The sequence below is a fragment of the Anomalospiza imberbis genome, chromosome 5, assembly GCF_031753505.1.
Source record: "Anomalospiza imberbis isolate Cuckoo-Finch-1a 21T00152 chromosome 5, ASM3175350v1, whole genome shotgun sequence".
In the NCBI taxonomy this organism is placed as follows: Eukaryota; Metazoa; Chordata; class Aves; order Passeriformes; family Viduidae; genus Anomalospiza; species Anomalospiza imberbis.
Genome location: NC_089685.1, coordinates 51,300,629 through 51,321,100, shown reverse-complemented (window position 1 = coordinate 51,321,100; position 20,472 = coordinate 51,300,629). Strand labels below are relative to the sequence as shown.

The following is a 20,472-nucleotide window of genomic DNA, read 5'->3' as shown; positions in this document are numbered from 1 at the left end:
AGGTTGGAAAAGACCAGGCAGCAGCAGAACTCCTGAGGCTGTTTGCCTTGAGCCTGCTCATCCCCACCTGGTAACACCCGACCCATCCCCATCCCTGCCTCTGCCCACCTTCACCCAGGGCTCCCCTGGCCTCAACAAAGAGCACTCCAGCAAATCCTACACCCAGCTGCCACCCAACCTCCGGGAAAAGCGGCATGCCTGGATCCATCATCCTGGATGGAGCAATGTGTGCCTACAATAAAACAAATTCTTGCTTTCCTTGCTGCATTCAGCCTCCGTCCATTCAGGGCTGAAGGAATGGGTGCACATCCACAGCCTGGCCCCCCAGCCAGCCTGTTCTTCCCAAACCAGAACACACATTTCCCCCCAGCCTTAGCACCAAGAATGAGACAGACGTATATAAAATGGCACACTTTATTAAAAGTTACATCCAGCAGCAATGGACACATTTACTTAAGTAGATTTTAACTGTCACGGAGCTTATAATTATAAATCTCTCTAAGGCATTAAAAGCTCTTAGATGTTTTAACTTCATTGCAATCATTTCATATAAATAGGTAAGGTAAATGATACTTGCCTAGGAAGAGGTTACCCCAGCTGCATTAAACAAAGATATACACATAAATATATGTATAAAACAATGATTTTTGTTATAAACTCATTCATGGGGATATTTCACAATCCTTAAGTCTTGGGGCCTGGCCCTGCAACAATTATCCATGCAAGGAGCCTCCTGTTTGCCTTACCACATGGATGAGAGCAGGGCAGGGCCTGAGTTTTGACAGAAACAGCAAAGATGTCGAAATTCTCGGTGAAATATATTTACAGTCTGTGCAAGTAGCATCACCTACTGTTACTGATTATGGAGGTCTCTCTGGGAAGCTATGAACAGCAGAAAGGCACCGTGGCCAAGGTGAACCAGCATCTGTTCTCTGATTTGGATGCTGCAACTCTCCCTTCTGAAGAGCAGGAGCTGGGCTCCTGAGCCTGAGGGGATGTGCTCTGGGGTGTGAGACAGAGGGAGCATCAGCAGCACCCACCTGCAGCCCTGAGCTGGGGCACAAACCCATCCAGCCTCAAGTTCTTCCAGCTCCAGCAGCAGAAGCCTCCCCTGATGTGCAGCTGCTTTTTCTGAGTGTAAACAAGAAAAGTGCCAACCCATTCCAGTATTAGCCAACCACACACCCCCAATAAATAATGAGAGTTTAACTTATCTTATAATTGAACAGTGCTTTGTGTTTTAGAAACACACTTGTGAGAAAGAGGAAATTGCTGTTGCAACAGAAGCTGTGAATAGATCTGATTAACTGTATGAACTAATTCGAATTAATACAGCTACAGGGTCTGAGTCTCTACCAACTTACTGCTGACTTTATGTTTGTGGGCAACTCCTTTGGCCATCACCTCTCACAGCCAGGTGAGCTCTGGACTAAGGCCAGCAGAAAGAGATTTCCTTCCAGTAAAATACACAAACCTCTGATTTCTGCACTATTTTTGAAGGACACAACTGAAGCGAACAGGAGATGTTTTAGTGGTAGAAGATACAAATATATTGCTAAAATATATTACTTTTATCTCAGCCACATCACTGCCACAAAAAATAAGAAAAAAAGTAGCTTCAAGAACTGGTTTGAATTTGGGATAAAGAGAGTGAAATTTCCCTTCCTTCCCTTTACTCTAGGCCTGTTGGTTTGAACAGTGCCTTAATCAGGACAACAGCATTTCTCCAGGAAGAAACTGGAAAATATTTACATCAATAATATTTTTTCTTTCGATCAAAATGGCTTTTATAACAAAATGAAAATTTCACAGGGGCAAATAATTTCAAAAATATTTTGGTTTAAAAAGTGACTCCATGTAACAAGAGGTGCATTTTCAAATGTGAGACGATCTGGTAACCAAAACCCACTGAAAATGAAAACGAACTGAGGACACAACTCCCATTTGTGCCCCTCAGTTTTTTTCCTAAAAGACAAAAGAGTCCCCTAGGGCTCTGTGGAAACCCTGTAACTTTTCTTTCAAGCCATCCCAAGAAATACAGGATAGAGCAGAAACCTGCACTGGTGACTTAGCTGCTGCCTTTTGTAGGGCCGAGAACTGGAAGGAGCTTCTCTGATGTTGCCCCCCTGTTCCCCACCAGGCTTCCCTGCAAACCCCTGGAAGTGGGAAGGGCAGGCAAAATCATCAACCCATGATCTTTTGCTCAGAGGAAAGCTGACAGAATATGGTGTTATTTACTCAAGTCAACTCTTGCTAAAGGTGAGTTTATGGAAGGTAATGATACCATTACAGTTATGTACAGAAAGACATTTCTAAGCTTTTTTTAAAATATAAAATCCCATACGTGCTTCAAACTACAGGTGTAATTTTTCCCCCTGAATCCTCCATTGGAACTTGAATTTAAAACACAGTTTAACTCCTCAGTATGTGAAACCTCACGGCCACATTAATCGAGAACATCTGAAGCCAGGAGAAAGAAATCACTTCCAGTTATGTTGTCAGTATTATGTGCATAACATTCCCACAGCTGTAGATCCATTGTGCTCTATGTTATAAATAAGAAATTGCATGGTGACAGTAAAATTCAAAAGCGTTAATGTTTCTCTTTGCAACTTTTTCTGTTTTTTCCTTTTTTTTTTCTTCCCCTAGTCTTTTGAGGCTTCTCCCCATTCCCTCCTAGTAGAAGTTACTTGAAGCAACATCACCGCTTATGGACTGACATATTTTCAGTAATTAAAAAATAGTAAATGCCAAGCAAATATGACTAATGTTGCTATTTGGCAAGTGAGCCAGAGACGACCTATTGATTCTGAGCCAGGCTGTCGTGCTTGCCTCAATAAACACCTCTCCTTCTTCTGCTCAGCTCGCTTCTCCCAGCGCTCCGGGGAGAAAGGGGCTCCGAGGATGTGGCCAAGCGCTGTCCCAGCCTCTGTCCCAGCCAGCCCTGGAGCCGGAGCCGAGCGCAGCCCAGTCGGGCCAGGCAGGGAATGCAAACGAGCTGCCTTGTATCGCTCACATTCTAGGTTGTGGTCCCTCTCAACCATGAAAAACAGCTACAAATTGTTCCCAGAGCTAAACCACTTAACATCTTGGCACTTGGTTGTTTTTAACTTCGTAACAATAGGCACTGTTCACTCCTCTCAATCTCAGTTTTTTATTCTATAATAAAGCAGGAATACTGATGAAAGGCTAGTCACGGCTTCTCCCCGTGGTATCAGGGTGGTGGCATGTGATGATTCACATGGGGTGTGTTTGATCCAAGAAAGCCCAGCCTCTGCTTATTCTTCCTTTGTTCTGTCATCTAAGGTGGAAAGGCAGAGAGAGAGACGAGTTGAGATTTTTTTTTCTTTTTACTATTATTTAGCAGTCACAGAGCAAGATACATATAAGCAAAACAACAGGGAGTGGAATTCTTTTCTTCAGCATAGAAAATTACAAGTAAGGGATGTCTTTGAAGTGGGAGATCTGTTTCCTGCAAAGTGTGGACATTTTATTCTCATTTATACATTATTCTTATCCCCCGGCAGGTCTTCCAGAGTATTATTTGTGCTGCTATTGTGTTGTGTAGCCCTACAGAGGGTCAGCGTTTGCACTTGGTGCTGTAGAATCATGGAATTAAAAGATGGCCCCGGCCACACAGAGTTTAAATTTAAGCCAGGAGAGAACAGATTCGGCCAGAGGGGGATGAAAAAAATCCCACCAGGATGTTGTGGGTAAGCACAATGAGCAATGGTCTCAGCACATCCAGCCTAAACCTTTGTTGGCTTTTTCACAGGGAAAACTTTTAAGGAGGGATTTGAAGGGGAATAATTAGATAACTCTGTTGATGCCACTGAAAGGCTTCCTGTAAAGAACTCATACAGATGCTTTTCTGAAACTGTAATGAGCAAAGCAGAGGGGACCAGCACCTGTAGCAAAAAAGGAGCTGGCCTTTTGATCCTGAAGGGAGAGCAAACACACCAGGCAGGCGATGTGGGCAGGAGCAGGGCTCTAAGGGAGGCTTTAAGAGGGGCCAGCAGCTTGTGCTCCATACGGGAGAGCAGAGGGAGCCGCAGGAGGGGCACCAGCACAAGGGTGACACAAGCAAAGCAATAGGCTCTGCAAATTGTTTTCACAAGGGCACTGCTGATGTTCTCAGTGGGGGAAAAACCCAAGGGCTGGGCACAGAAGGCTTTTTTCCCCTCCAGGCTCCCATCTGTGTGCAGCTATTCCTGACACTACATTGCTTTCCCTGCCGGGTTATGCGGCCCCTCATCCCTTCTGCACTTTCCCCTCTGTCCTTGCACACTCACCAGGAGCATTGCATGACTAATTCCCCCCTCAGAGTTTTCTCCTTACCTGATCTCTGCTGTTGCTAAGAGTACAATTTCACTCCAAACCCTTATCAGTGTATCTACCCAGAAAGCTTGCTGGAGGGAAAGATAAAACCTTCCTGAGACAAAAGTCTCTTTTTTAAAGCTGTCCTGACTGCAACTTGATGGAAGGCAGCGCCTTCACCCACACGTGCTCACTTTGCTACCCACACAGGGCACTTACCTGTTCCTTGAGCTCAGCCAGCTGACTGGAAAGCTGTTTTACAAGGCTCATGGTTGACTCCAGCCTCTCCTGCAGGTTCCTGATTTCATTTTGCTCACTGTCGCCTTCATTGCTAAACAGAGACATGGCTCTCATCCGAGGGAACCAGTCCAAATTCTTCTCCTACATGGGTATCAGAAAAATAAGGCGTGTTAGTAGGGGTTTATGCATGGCTACTAAGCTGAGACTAGAGAATGAAAGCTCAGAAGGACTTCTGCTCAGTGGATGACACACAGCAAGTGAGCTTAAGCAGTAAATTCAGAAAGCATTTCAAACGAGCAGTTTTATTCTTGGTTCTCATTAGCTACAGAGAAGGTACCAACTGGAAAATCTGAGTTCCCCACAGCTGCACCTGTGCTGCAGAGTGGGCAGTGTTGGCACATTCACCTGTGGCTCTGGCAGGCAGAAATGTCCCCATTGGGAAGACTCCTCTGGTACATCAGGAAAGGAAAGCCTCAGTGCTCCCCATGCTTTGCTCTTAAGTGTATGCAGGGACACATTTCTCCTCTGTCTCTTCAGCTTGGCTGGTCTCCATCTATTTCGGCTGTCCTTGCAGCAATGTCAGCAAGGCAACACCAGGAAAACAAGACAAGAGCCTTCCAGAGCAGCCTCAAGCGCTTCTACTGGAAGAGCAGAAGGACCTGGATCCAACTGCCCACAACAGGCGATGTGGGGTCCTGAGAACAGCTTAGGCTTCAATGTGCAGTTCAGACTGTGCATCTTGGATAAATGCAAGCATAAACCCGGGGCCAAGAGCTAACCTGCACTGCATGGAACAGCACTGAGCTGGGTGTTTCTTTATCCATGGACTCAGGCTATGAATTCAGCCATGACCAAACCACTGTAAACAGACAATATGAGTCAGGAAGGTGCTGTGTATCCACACGAGCCTGAATTGTCTCCATGGCTCGAGGGCACAGATATTTGTGTGCAGAGCTTAATAGACAGCAGAGACAGAAGGGTGCAAGACTAGGAGGTGTGGCACCCACGTGGAGAGCAACCTGCTTTGCCCTGAGAGCAAGGGAACAGAGCAGGCCCTGCAGCGGGCAGCGCGCACACACCTCTGCCCTGTGCCTTGCGGGCAGCGGGAGGATGTGGCTGGGCCACGTGCACTTGATAACTTGAGAAGAGAAGCAGAATGAGTGTGTTCCTTCCAGTCCCCTGAGCTGTGAATGGCCCCACAAAAATAGCACTGTGTCGGGAGGAGTGGAAAGGAGCTCTTTCCGATAGCCCACCTACAAGACACCTGGAAGGCAGGAGCTCTGCTACTTGTGTTATCCAGGTATTTGGTAAAGCTTTAAGTCCATCAAACTGATCATAGTCTTAGACTTTGACTCTATTTTTCCTGTGGAAGTAGAGAAGGCAGTGATGAATCTGCAGCATTTACAGCTGGGCAGCCCAGGGCAGCCATGCCTGAGCAGGGTCCAGGAGGGCTGGTCTGGCAGAGCTGTGAGCCTGGAATACACCAAGGCTTTATCATGCTTCCAGGAGGATTTCCTTTCACCTCTGTAGTGCTCTGTCCTGAACACCAAACCCTCCCCTCCTACAGCAGCATGATTTAGAAACAACCAGGCTAAGCCTGAGTGAGCATGGCAGCACTAACAGTACTCGTGTTTGTCCACTCATTGTGTTAGCCCAGTCCCCTCTGTTACTCTGGATAAAGCCTAAATGCAAAGCTGCATGAATTTTAGCTTTTTTCTTCTTTTTAACTCAAAACTTCCAATGAGTTTTTGTCTGGCTGTGCAACCCCTGGTCCTATCACTGAATCACCAAAGATGCCCAGGGAGCAGGAGCGTGTCCCTGGGTTGCATTTTGCAGCCCCAGGCTGGCAGCCGTGGGCGCCGGTGGAGCGCGGCCTCTTTTCTCGCCGCTCACTTCTCGAGCCTCGTGATCTCATTATGACAATTTACTGTGGTTACACATGATGCCATTTTCAATGGGTCATAACTCATTCAAATCAAAACCTGTTTTCACCAGCTCTGCTGGTGAGCTCGAGAGGAGCGCACGTGACCCTCCCTGTGGATATCCCCAGCTGACACGCGGAGTGGGAGGATCCTGTTTCTGCCACATGCGGTCCTGCTTACAAGACCAGCATTCATCTTCCACCAGTACACGCCGATATTTATTTTAAATTTATTTTGGCTAGGATGTAGCAGAGCATTCATCACGTGCCTGGTGTCGAGCACAGGTGTACTCATTTACACTAAGCTTAGTTTGTGCACAGTGCCTTTCTGGATTGATGCCTTTTTCTTTCTTTCTTTCTTTTTTTTTTTTTTTTTAATGTTTGCCAGCAAATTTGTCTGCCACTACAGGCACAGAACTTCAATTCAAGGCAGCTACAGTGAACAGAGCTGCACTTGTACCTGAATGTTTCCTGGAAAGCTCTGGTATCTGCACTCATTACAGCTCCTCCTGCTTGAAACACCTGAAGATACCAAATGCAAGGCCATAGGAGCCAGCGGAGGGAACAGGAGCCCTTTCAAGGCTCACAACAACGCCAAAGTTCCTGAAGCCAGGCTGCACAGGGAAAGCAATCTGAGACTCCATCATTGTGGCTCCTCTGTTTGCCGAGTACTGCTGCCAGGATTGTGAAATGCATTTTGCTAGTTTTGTTTTTTCCATCTGCCACTCCCTCACTCCTCCAGGACACGAGGCAGAGACCTCCGGCTGCTTTGGAAAGATTTTTGTGGACTGACCCTGCACCACATTGCAGCATCCAGAGGAATCTGTGTGCGTGCCAGACACCCTGGCTGTCCTGAGGCTCCCAGTGTCACCTGCTTCCCTCCTCCTCGGCGTGACATTACACTGCCTGGAGAGAGGGATGGCCAGGAGCAGCTGGAGACAGGGATGGCACAGGCAGCAAGCACCTCACCCGCTGCCACACGATGCTGTGGAGCACACGGAGCAGACATGGCTCTGCATCTGGAACCACCCTGCACCACATGCCAGCTCATCTCAGCCACCACAAGCCCCAGAGTCATGGGACTTCAGCGACAGACTCTGCTCATTCACGTGTGCCCAGTTATTGCCTTCCTAGAAATGCTGTGACAATCTCTTCCGGTTATGAAACCCAGGTGTGTTTTGGTTACAGATCAGGAAAATCTGGGCCTTTTTTTGCCCAAAGTATTGTGGAGAATCAAGGAAGGACTTGATCCAAGTTCTAAGAGAAGCTGATGGTTTGCATGGACTGGAGACTTCATGAAAAGATGCTGCTGACTTTTGTAGGTGGCAGAGAGGCAGCAGGTCAATCATCTGCCCACAGGTCCCACTTGGAGTCCCAAGAGCTGTGTTAGGTGCAGGCCTCTTGGTTCTCAGCTGCAATACACATCTGATGAAATCAGTCCAGCTGTGTATTTTTCTCATGCAAAGGATCAGAAAGATTCGAAATTCGGTAGGAGACACATTATACCCTGCCAAGCTGTCTTGAGGTTAAAAATACTTACCTAGCTTTCACTGATAGTTCCTTTATAGTGCACACAGCAGGTACTTTCCCTTGCTGAACTGCACGCTTTTGCCAGTCAATATGATCTTACTTTTTCATTGCTTTATGAACTGCAGAACTTTATTAAAGGGCAGCGTGAAAAGTAGCTTTGGCAGACAGCTCTGTTTGCTGAGTCTCTACCACAAACAAAGAGCAGTTGGCACTGGGGACAACAAACTTTTGATCACAGACCTGCCAGGATCCAGAAGGCAAGTTGGACAAGGCTCCTTGGCCAAAAATTTCAGTGTTCATAGGGGGACACACACTCTTGTGACTGCTCAGCAATGGGAAAGCTATTTATACTTCAAGGTAGTTGCGTGCCAATTAACTGGAGGTTATTAACGTGTTTGTACACCCCCAAACATTTGTTCTGGGACTTAAATGTTTCTGCGCTCGGTGCAGGGTTCACCTTGACCAACACGTTCAAGCTGTAACATGCAGGAGCACTCCTGGGGGTGTGCAGGATGTTACCTGTCATGCTTTACCTATAACTCTTAGAATTCCAACCATTTTGGCCAGGATAGTGTTCACTCAGAAATTTGAACCCTGCCTGGAATGGAGAGGCAATTTGGAGGAGGAAGGCAGGCTGCTGGCAGGGAGCAGGGCAAACCTCTGCAAACAGCTGTCACGGGACTCAATCAACAGCCACCAGGTTAGCCTGAGGTGACACAGCTCGAGCATTAATGAGCTCACAGAGGGTGAGCTATGTGGACGGGATGCTTTTAAAAGAAGTAGCTGCTTGGATAAATAATTAATTGTGAAAATGTACCAAAATCTTCTTTCTAAACAACCACCATTCAAGGCAGTATGTTGTTATTGTTATTCCATATTGTTATTTCATTCTTGCACAGGACGGCAGCAATTCACAGCCCACCTACAGATCACAGCATCTTCCTGCTCCACACTCTTCCTGCAAGCGTAACTTGTGCCTTGCAGGATCCATATTTAAGCAGACATCTGTGTCCAGGGCACAGCGTCAGCCAGACAGGAAAGCTGCAGGGACAGAAAGGAGCTGCAACCTCCTCTCCACCAGTTCAGCTGGGGGAAAGGGAAAAAAAAAGGGAAAAAAGGCAGGTGGGGCGAGCCAAAAGGCTGCGGGCCAGAGAGACTGCACACGAGCAGAGCAGACATTTGGTGAGGTGATCCAGCGCGCTCGCTCCCTCCGTCCTCCCCCTCAGCTGGCGGGGCTCCAGCCGCAGGCACAGCTCCCCCAGGGCCAGACCTCTGTGCAAGTGCTCCGGGTGCACGTACTCGAGGTGCCCACGGCGAGGGCACATGCCTGAGAAATCACAGGGCTTAGAGGATTTGCTCCTTGAGCTCGCTGGAAAACCTCAAACCCGTCTCGGAGAGGCAGGCTCAGAGCAGAAGTCTGCGTCTGCCTCCTGCAGTTTTCTGTGCAACTCTCTCCTTTCCCTTCTGAGGGCTTTCCAGGGGGATGGCAGAGCTGTGGGATAAGTCCTCCCTTCGGTAAAATATTGCCATTTATCTGATTTTGCTGGGTCCAGCTGAGCATGGATGAAGGAAAGACTGAAGAAATCTGCTGAGAGTTTCTATACTTTGTACGAAGCCTCTCTTGAGCCATCCCTGTCCTGTTGGCACAGCCAACTGGCTTCAATGAAGCTCTCATGCTGAGCTGAATCCATGCCTTCGGAGTAATTGGCAGAGGGATGTTTCTTTAGGAGGTGCTGGTTTCACAGGCTAGCAGCGAGATGGATCAGCTGCAACCAGCAGGAAAGACTGGGCTGAGCCTTTCAAAAATAGATTACTAGATAACAGTAAGAGAAAATAGGTCAAAGAGTAGGACAAGGGGGATGAAGTAGAGGAGCAAAGGCAGCCTAATGCAGACTTTCAGCTGGTGCTACTGCCACGGGCTGCGAGGGCCATGCCGCTGTCAGCTGTGCCAGACTCATTTCTCCAGCACGCTCTAATGCAGTGACTCTCAGCCCTTTCCACCCCGTGACCCCTTGCTGCAACATGAAAACAAGCCCTTTCAGGACTTCCCTCCTATCTGTTCACCAGGAAAAGCGGTGTGACCTGTGACCTGCCCTGCTGCATGCGCCAGGGCAGGGGAACAGCCTCTGTGTCTCCCAGCCCACAGTTCTGCAAGGATCCTTCTCTCCTCGGTGACTCAGCAAGGCTGTCATCAGGAGGGCTGTGCCCTAACAGCAAGGCTGAGAAAACAGGGGTGCTGGAAGCCCTCTTGCTCCTCAGCTAGGTGGTCGCTGAAGGGGGCACAAGAGGAATGTGGACATCAGTCACCAGGAAGGTTTGCTATCGGCACCTTCATGTGCTGTGCTGGGCGGTCCTGGAACACATCTTTGTGGGCAGGCAGCAACCACAGCTCCAGCCCCCAGAAAAGGCTCCTACAGCTTTAGGAAAACTGTAGCCCCTCAAGTCCCCCTTTGGGGTGGTAAAAATCTGCTGCACTGGTGCTGAAGAGAGACCCTGCTGGTCATCCCGTGGCCTCCAGGGCTGAGGAGTGGCACTGCCAGTCCTCTGTGCTCTCAGCATGACGGCAAACAAACTGGGCATCACTGCTCTCCAGCAGGCAGTCCCTGCCCTTTCAGGTGCAAGAAGGAACAGTTCACTCTCCTTTTCTGGGCCAGCACCTTGAATAAATACTTTAACGCTGGGTACAAAGAGATCTATTTACCGAGAACTATTCTGTATGTTTGAAATGCAAATAAACCCATCCATTCCCTTCCCAATGTGCTGTCCATATAAGCAGAGAGGGATCAGTCCAAATGACCTTTTGAAAGCTATTATTTTTATGTCTAGGGACACAGTCTGGTCCTAAAAGTCCAGCATTATGTAGCTCCTAGATTCACCTTAAAAAGGGATTTTCAAGATTTAAGCTCTCGTGTGCTTTAGATGACACAGGGCAATAACCACTTTGTGATTTAATCACAAACAATAATAATTTGGTTCAGTGCATGATTCAGCTAATCCACAATTTGATAAACGTTCATCCTAAACTACAAACCTAAATAGCTTTCTACAAATCCTGTTTGACACTTTAATGTTAAGACTGTATTTGATAAGCAATCTGTGCTGTACAAGAATATAGGGAGGGAAATTAGGAATTGTTATGCATCTATATGCATCCAGAACAGTAATTCAAAGAAAATAAAAATAAACCTTGGCAATTACAGATAAATCTTTATGCAACAAGAAAACTAATAGGTTTGGCTGGGTCTGCACTGGATTGATACATGCTACAGCTCCCACAGCTCACAGAAAAACCTGTTACCCCCTGAAAGAAGGTTGAAACCACAACACAGATCCACTGTCAGCTTTAGCAGTGTCATTGATGCATTTACTTTCATTTTAACTTGCCTGAATGTTTTCGAGGGCTGCAACAGAATCTATCACCGTAATTCTGAGTAATTGTAAGTTCTTCAAGACTGATATCCAGGCCAGGCAGTTATAAATGTCTCAGTGTTTCTGTATCAGCATTCCCACTTACGATACCCCTGCAAAAATTATGGCGAGGAATGATAATAAACCCTAAATTGCAAAGAGTTTTCTCTGACGCTCTATGGGGCAGTTTAGACACTCAAATTGAAGCTCTGTAAAGGACAAACACCACAATATTTCTGCTTATCAAACACACCTAAGGGACCTTGCATTTACCTCCAAAAGATGGAAACCGTCACGGAAGTAATTTTTTCCAGAAGTTTGAATGTGCTCTCTGCACACAACTGCTGTTGTGGGCAAGCCACGTGCAGGTCTGTGAGTCACAGCGTGTCCCTAGAGAGGAAAAGGCCACCCTGACCCGGGCTGCAGCCAGCCAGAGAGCAGCCACAAGGGGAGGGATCCCACTTCAGCAACTCTGCCCTGGAAGGTGGCAAGCAGAAACCAAACTAAGCAGCTTTGCCTCTGAGATGGCACATTGCAGCCACTGTCCAGGTGGAACCCAGGGATCTGCAGGAGTGTAGGGACCACAGGGGACTCATGGGAGAGCCAGGGTACAGCTCCTGTGTGCTTGGAGAGCCTCAGCTTGTGTCCCACCCCAGCACTGCTCTCCTTGAAGACATGTTTGCTTCTGGTGTCGTCCCTTCCCCACGGCACATTTCTGAGCTCTTGCTTTTTCTGCTGTATCAGTTCCTCTCTGCCACCTTATTTCTCGCATAACCCTGAAAATTGATATTGTCCTGTGCAAATCTTCAAGAATCCCAACACTACCATCAAAAGCTAGGATTTGGTCCACAATATTTGCACCCTTAAAATAGTTACAATTATAAATTTGTGTAAAACATGAGTTTATTTTTCCACATTCCTATGTTTTCATGTTGTTAGTGGTTACGAGACATACTTTAGGAAAAACACTTCAGATAATTCATTTAAAATAATTAAATTATTTCTGATATAATCCCTGGATCTTGTGCATAACAAAACATCTGGTACAGAGGTTAGAAGATAAATGTTCTTGGCTTTTTTTTCCCCTTCTTTTGTTAAACAGATGTTGTTGATACAAAACACAGAACTGTAAATCATAGCCTGCATGTGGACACAGGCTGTCACTACTGAGCAGAAATTTACTGTGGCTAGATAGAGGTTTGAAACAGCAATGAATCACTGGCTTACTAACTTTGTTCACGTGGGTATGGTTTCAATATTCTGACATTAAGAGCACATGTCCTTAAAGAAAGGACCTTGTAATGGCAGCCTGGGAGGCTCTGGTTCAGTTCCAGCTGTCTCGGTGTGGGAAGCTCAGCACAACGCCAGGGCAGCCTGTGTGCAGGGGAATGTGGCAGGTCTCTGTCTGTGCCCTCCCAGCTGGGAGTGCCTGGGGTGCTGCTGTGGAGCCCCACAGGCTCAGCTCCCCCAGCGCCACCCGGGGCAGCCCTGGCACAGCAGAGGGGCCGAGCTGCCCATGCAGCCCCAGCTCTGCCACCAACATGCCTCCAACTCTAACCTGTTTCTCCCTCCTCTGCTTCCCCTGCTGCTCTCCGCAGCATTTCAGTGAGTTCATGCTTGGTTTGTGGGCCAGGACCCCGCCGAGCCCGGCAGCGGCGTCGCTGCTTCCCGTTGGCTTTGTTTAGAGTGACCAGAATTCCGATGCCTCCCCGGCCCCTTGCCTTTCCCACTCCCACACCGCTTGCACCAGGAAGCTGAGGCCCCCCGCCTTCTCCCATTCCTCTTTTAATATTGATTTTCCTTCACAAAACACGCCAGCAGCACACTCCAGACGCTGAACTCCAGACAAAAGCCGGTGGCACAAATCCCACTGCAATGGAAACGGCCCCTGCGGTACCATGCCACAGATGATGTCTCCTCCTTAGACACACATCCAGCTGGTGAGGACACCACAAATTTGGACCTGCTTTTGTCAGTGTGCCTGCTGGTTTGATCCAATGGATCAGGGTCTAACTCCATGGTAAACTCCAAGCCATGACCTCTGCTTCCTAGCTTTTGAAGCACAGGATTCAGGAACATATTTGTTGAAATTTATGTTTTGGGGATTTTTTCACATTTAGCTTTAATTCTCTGGTCCTGTCACCTTGTATTTTGCAAGTACTGTCCATTTCCTGGCTTTAGCTTCAATTTGGTGTAACAGAATCTTTGGGAAATACAAAGACTCAGCTGGAGACTCGTTTTTCAGAGGCTCAGGACTTGACCTTGTTCTCAGCTTTACACAGGCAGAGCTCTGCTGATGGCAGTGCAATTGTTCTGGTTTAGGATGTTGCCAGAGCAGAGGCATTTTGAGTCCTGATCTGAATGTTCCTGCTTCGGGACCATTTTCACTCTGATGTATTTTGCACATGGGGCAGTATGAAAGGACAACTGAAAGAACAACACTTTATTTGAAAATGAGTAAGAATTATTGGCTATCACCACTCAGAACAGATTTTTAAGCAATGATACAATCATGCACACACCTTACACGTGCACAAAATCATGGAATCAATTAAGGCTGGAAAAGACCTGGAAGATCATAAAGACACATACTCGAGTACCACTCAGAGGAGAGGATTAAGAAGTAAGTTCCTCTACGAAGCATCTCTTGACAGAACAACATCAAGCAATGGCCACCTTCCAGCCCTATGGGCTTGAACACTATCAACCTGCTCTCTGACCCCTTGCTCTGCTCAAATGCTTGCTTGTGGCTTCCTCTGCACAGCAAGAACAGCTCCTTGCCCATGCAGGCACGATGGCCAAGGACTGTCCCCGTGGCAGGTCTGGCTGCAGCACACAAGGTGCCACCTATCCACTTGCACTTTCATTCCCTTCAGGAAATAGGTGGGAAACAGCAAAACTGGGCCCTCTACTCATTCAGGTTTGTGTCTACTGTGGGTTGTTTTCAAGGCTGCAGGCATAGATGAATAAAAGAAAAAACCATCATGGTACTGCATGACTCTTTATCTGCCTATTCGGCATTTTCATTTAGTGCTTTTGCTAGGAAATATTATGGATCCTCAGTACAGATCTGCTTTTTCTTTTTTGGGTTTTTTTTTTTTTTCAGTCCAGCATTTTAAATGGTTTGCTGTGTTCAGTTAAACTGAATTTTCACTTGAGAACAAGCAGATGATCAGTTTCACAGGCCCGAATTTAGGATTTCCCTTCAGCATCACCCAGCAAAATGAAAAACAGAAACAAAATATTTTAATCACATGTGTATAAAACACACAGGGTTCATTAAACATGATTTAAAGCTGCCTGTTTGTTTTGGATGCTCTTTAGAGCTCCTACTACCCCAAATTCACAAAGTGTAATGTGATTCCTGATCTATTGAGTTTTGGAGGATGGCTGTAGTGGGTTCCATTATATATAAATTGGATGCAGCCACTTTACAATCTCTGATATATACTTTTATCTCAAAATGCCCTGTGAGGCAATTGTGCAAACTACTTTATCAGGGATTGTTGTTGGTAATATTGCAAGAATTCATGATGTAAAAAATACATCAATGCCATTTAAATTGAACAAAATGGTTCCTATTTTTTTTTCTTGTACAGCATTTTTAACCATCTTCTCAACAAATTTGTTCAATAAATACTGTATGAAACAAACATTTTGAACTTTGTCCCACAGATGCAATTTCCCAACTTGATTGATTTCTTTCTCTACAACTAATCTGATTTCTTTAGGCTATACATCTTTGCTTTTATTAAAGATGATGCAGTCGTAGCTTTTTATCATACACACATCCACCACACAAACAAGAGAGAAGATTCTGCAAAGCAGCCTTGCAACCAAATAGAAAAGCCTGACACAAATCTTATAAAGCTGATCCCAAAAGATAAATGGCACAATGAGACTAAAGTTACACAAATTCAGAAACTTATCCATGCAGAGTAATATGGGCCAGTGGATTTTTCTCCTCATGACAGATTCAGCAAACAAGTAACTTCATCATATCTGTAGTACCTTGTAAATCAAGCTCAAGCCAATGTTGCACCAAATCCCCCCAAATCTTGCTGCCTCTGCACAGTGAGAGGTCAGAAGCAGAACTACATTTTTTGTAGCCTTTCCCTGGTTTGCATCTTGCAGAATCTCACTGCTATATTTTGAGTCCCAACTTCAAGCCTATTTACTTTTAAATGTAGTTCCTGGTAAGGCAATAAATTCACCTCTCTGTTCTTTTACTGACTGCCCTCATGTCTTTGGGGAACCCTGCCGTCCTTCCCTTCCTCAGCATCTGCAGTTATCTGTCTTGGCTGTAGACAATTTTTCAGTCTCTTTCCCATTCAAGCAGCCAGAGGCTTAGTATCACTGTAATACAAAGAGCAATAATTGTTTTCAAATGTTGCAATAATATTCTCAAACAGCACTGAAGTGTTTTGTGTCTGTTGCTTCTCCCATCGAGAAAAATCCAATTAATTCAGTTGACACATTTCAGGATCTGCTCATCACATTGTTCCTCTGGGGTTCAACTTCTTATCACTAGCTGTGATCCCACTTAAGGTCCAGCTTTCACTGGCAAAGCCCTGTGCAGCCAGTCCCAGGAGAATATGGGCTCTGTCACTGCCAGCATTTTAAGTGCAACAGTAGGTGCCTATGCAGTGCCTTGGAGAGCCTTTCCATCACTTGGAATCACAGACTAATGGCCTGCCCACACACAGATCCATCTCAAGCCACAGGCTTCTTTAACAAAGGGATAAAAGATGGCTTTTGCAGGCTGCCTGGAAAGTTAACAGCTCCAGCCTCTGGCAGGTCGAGGCGAGAGCGGATTCCAGCAGGGAACTGCAGCCCTTGTCCTGCCAGCAGCGCTGCTCGGCTCGGGGCGCTCCAGCTGGAACACCTCCACTCCCTGCTCCTGGGGATGTGCAAGTTTCAAGGAACACAGCCTCGTGTCCAGACCCCTCCTCGAGATTTTAAGGCCAGCAGCAAGCAAACAAACAGGAATCCAACTCAGCTCATTTATTTTAATTTGCAAATTGAACGGGTAGAAGTTGGGAGGAGGACAAGGAGGCTGTGACTACGCTGTATTATTAAGGCAGAACCCATTTTTGTAGCAAAATCTTTGAAGCCTAAATAGACAGGTGGCCAAATCTTGAAAATACAGAGAAAATCCAGCTAAGCTTACAAGTGAGCCACAATATCACACAGGCCAAAAAGACTAGGTCTGGGTAGCATCAAACTGCTGATTCTGGATCTCAGGGGGGAAAAAACCTCCAAATATCAATGCTTTTGAGGAGTTTTAGGCTCTGCTCTGTGACTTAAAATTACATCACAGCTGTGTACACAGAAGTGATTTTAAAGGAAAGAAGGAAATGGACAGGATTGTGTTGGTGCTTTATAAGTTAACAAGAATGTGAGGGGCTGAGCAGAGACAAGGGCTCTGTGCCATGGCCATTCCCTCCCTGAATCAGCTGGGGGACGAAGGTCATCACCATCCCCCCACTGCACACAGCAAACCTGCCTGTGCTGCAGCACCTGCCCTGGATACCAAGCTCTCTCCTGCTCCAGCTAATGACATCATCTCTAAGGAGGCAGGATCAGATCCATGGCTTCCTGTTCAAGCAGCAGCAGGATAATTAATTTTGCCTGTCTGAAAATGATGTGTATAAACATAAACCCACGGAAACCTCAAGCTTTTGCAAGGAGGTACCAAATGAAGCCCACCTTTCCCTTTATTTACCCACATCTCATGCATCACTGAGCCAAGCAGGCCAACTGAATTATTTATGGCAGGCCAAATAGCCCATTGCTGGAAGATGCAGAGCCCTTCAAGTAGAAAAGAAGATGCTCAGCTCTCTTGAAGAATGGGAGCTTTGTGCAAAGATGCAAAGTTGTCACATGATGTTAACTTTTCATGCTTTGAGAAACACAAATGAGCAAGAAAGCAGCTAATTAGGCATGTTACTGTGATTGCTTATTTTATGAAGTGGAGAGGGAGGTGTTCAGCACTTTAATGAGATAATAGCGTAGAGGCAAAATTGTACAGAGAAACAAAAATAGCAGTGGTCTTCCCACAGAAATGAAAATTATTTTTGAGGAACAAGAAAAGCAACAATAGAAAAATAACTCAACACCTAGCAGCAGAAAGAACAGTGCATCCATTTATTCTGTCCATGTAAAACCTGGCTAACACTCAGATATCTGAGGGTGGCTCTATTTTAGTGACCGTATCACTCAACAGTGATCAACTCTGAGCTCCTCTGTGGATTTGGGGCAGGCCTTGATGCAGAAAAAGGACTTTCTCTGGGACCTGATGCACCTAATCCAAAGCCCTGGACTCACCACAGGGCCCATGCCCACGTGGAAGGACACAGAGAGCTGTGTTCTCACTCGCTCTCCTATTTTGAGCGCAAAAGAAAAATGGGAGCTGTAAATCATCTATTTAGGTGTATTTCTTTAATTGCTTGTTTTATGAAAACCCAACTGCAGACAAAACCAACACTGCATTTCCTAGGAAATGAGCCTTTCTCAGAGACCTCAGATCTTATTTAGCAGCCGGCTTTTGTGCTCTTGGTGTTACTGCCACAGTAAGTAATTACTCATAACGTGACATGCATCGTATCAGCCTTTTAAAAGTAATTAAGAAAAAGTTGTATTGCTTAATGATATGTACATACATTTCATCCTTGCAAGTTTGGCTTCGATAACATCTGCTAGTTTTTGGAGCAAAGCCAGTCTTAAAAAGTAAAGTAACCCAGTCCTGACAATGGAAGCATTACTAACTTGTCAAAAGCTATAACCTCCATGCCCCACTCCAGCACAACATTTGTGTGCATGGGTCCTGTAAAGATTTTCAAGCCTGTGAGTTGCCAGATCAGAAAGTTCATGTTGAACTAGAATTAAAGATAATGAAGAAGCCTCAAAAATACACTTTATTTATAGTGAGCCAGTTCAGGAGCAGCAGCTCACTGTCCCTGGCAGATTCAGCTGCAGCAGCTGAAGGGGTCACTCCAAACAGCTGGTGCCCTTTCTCCCTGCTGATATTATCCCACCCATCCAGAGGCAGCAGAACCAGAGCTGTGTCCTCTCCTCAACCAGTGCAGTTCAGACTGGCGTGACTTCAGTGGCCATCAATTTTCACATTAGTACTCTGGGCTGTGAACTGCAGCAGCTCAGAAGTGAACAAACACATCCCTGGTCCTCCCCTCTCTGCTCTCGCTGCAGCAGAAGGGTCTGGTGGACATCTGGGGGAGGAAGCTCCTGGAATTGTCTGGGATGAATCACCAAAGTGCATGTGAAAAGCACATGGCGTGTCTTCCCGAGATCCCAAGTGCCCGTTCTGCAGCATTCATGCTACCTTGGATTGACATTTCTCTGCTTTAAGTCATTCTCTCTACACATAAGGTGTTTTGTGATCTTTGGATGTAATAAGAATATCTACAGAACTAGCAGAAAAAACTTTTACCTCCAAAATTCAAAAGGGTGACAGATAACACAATAGAAGAATTTTGGATGTCAGAACTTTTTTTCTTCCTTCTGCAAAGAAGCCTTATTTTAAGAGGAGAGGTCAACAGCCCTCTTAGTACATATAATTTTATTACATTATTTGACAAAAATCGACAGCAGTAAAGAACAGCTTGTTCTACAAACCCCCATGCTGTCAGCATGCCCTTCTCCTTTCTGTACAGCACTTTTTCAGTGTCTCCACCTCTCCTGCCTGAATTTCCCTTGGAGCTGCCTCCCCTAGAAGCTCCATGTGGTCTGCTCAGGGATGGCCACTGACTCTGTCAGACATCAGGGGAGCACACCAGGGTCTGGCACTGGTGAAATGCCTTTTGCTCACTGAGTAACCCTGGAGCAACCTCCCCCAAGGTGCAAGGGGACGGGCAGGGAGCCTCCTGACCCGCAGCTGTTGGGCTCTGTAGGTGCCCTTGGCTCACACCTCGGCTGTTTTGACACTCGGCTACGTCTGCTGGGGTTAGCTAAGATGAAAAAAATGCCTTTGAAAAAAGGGGTTTGCAAGGTCTGCCAGGGGCTGGATGCAAGCAGCTCTGGCTCCAGGAGGGAGCTTGTCCCCTCGCCCTGCTCCTGTACCGGGGGGTCACAGCCACATGGAGCAACTCTGGCCATGACCTGACCCCTGGGAGCAGCCAGGAGCTGCCATGGCTCACATCACACCTCCTCTCCCGAGGTGGGAACACGGCAAAAGGCAGAGCAGCGAGGCAGGAGAGAGGAGGGTGCTGAGGGAAAAGGGCTGGCGCTGCCCAGCACACAGCATGGGCAGAATGACAACTATTGTGAGGCTTCTCAATGGCTCATTTGGCATTGTTCCCAGCGCTGGTTTTCAATCTAACACCCACTTCTGGGTATCTAATAGAAAAAGAAGGCAAAACCATGAGGCTGGAGATAGGAAGAACAGAAACAACAACACCAGCTCAAAGGAGCACTAAATTCAGCTGAATTTTCAAAACTTCAGTATTTAAAAACAGCAAACAATCAGAATGTTTCAAAAGGGGAATGCATTTTTCCTTGTTCCTAAATACTTCTTTTATTTAATAATTTAAAAGAAAAATAATAATGAAAAAAAGCTGACACTTTCAAAATATTTTAAATAAAACAGTTAAAATATTTTGTCACATGGCCAATGCCAGGTCATTGCTGTGCAACATAAGTGCTTTTAGAAGAACTGAATCAGAAGACAATTGTTCAGAATTTCAGGCTGGTGTTGCTCAACCTATCTGTACTGCTTCCTCCCTGCCACATTGATGGGAATAAAAGGTTCACGGTCCCACTGACCGTAATGGAGAAAGAACCTGTAATTTCCCAGCAAAGACTGCCTTGCTTTAGAGAGATGTCCAATTCACTGCAGTATCCTTTACTCTTAGGAGCACAGGCTGGTTTTAGAGCATTTTTCAGCTCTCTGAGAAGTTACATAATTGCACAATTACATCCAATTACATAACTAGGGTAAATAAGTAATAATATAATTAGGTGCTGTAATTATGTAGTTATGACAGGTAGCACTAATGCTGATAAAAGCCATTACAAAACTTGCTAAGAAGTGTGGACAG

The 20,472-nt window shown here is 46.2% G+C and overlaps 1 protein-coding gene across 1 annotated transcript in view; it reads right to left on the bottom strand.

Annotated features, from left to right (window-relative positions):
• Positions 1–400: 400 nt before the first annotated feature.
• Positions 401–20,472, bottom strand: part of ITPR2 (inositol 1,4,5-trisphosphate receptor type 2) — a 244,817-nt gene continuing 224,745 nt past the window's right edge. Inside the window, exons 56-57 of the mRNA XM_068190739.1 lie at positions 4,537–4,698; positions 401–3,301 (exon numbers count right to left, since the gene is read on the bottom strand). Of these exons, the coding sequence (XP_068046840.1) occupies positions 3,215–3,301; positions 4,537–4,698 (249 nt within the window). The 3' untranslated portion in view covers positions 401–3,214. The remainder of the gene's footprint in view (positions 3,302–4,536; positions 4,699–20,472) is intronic.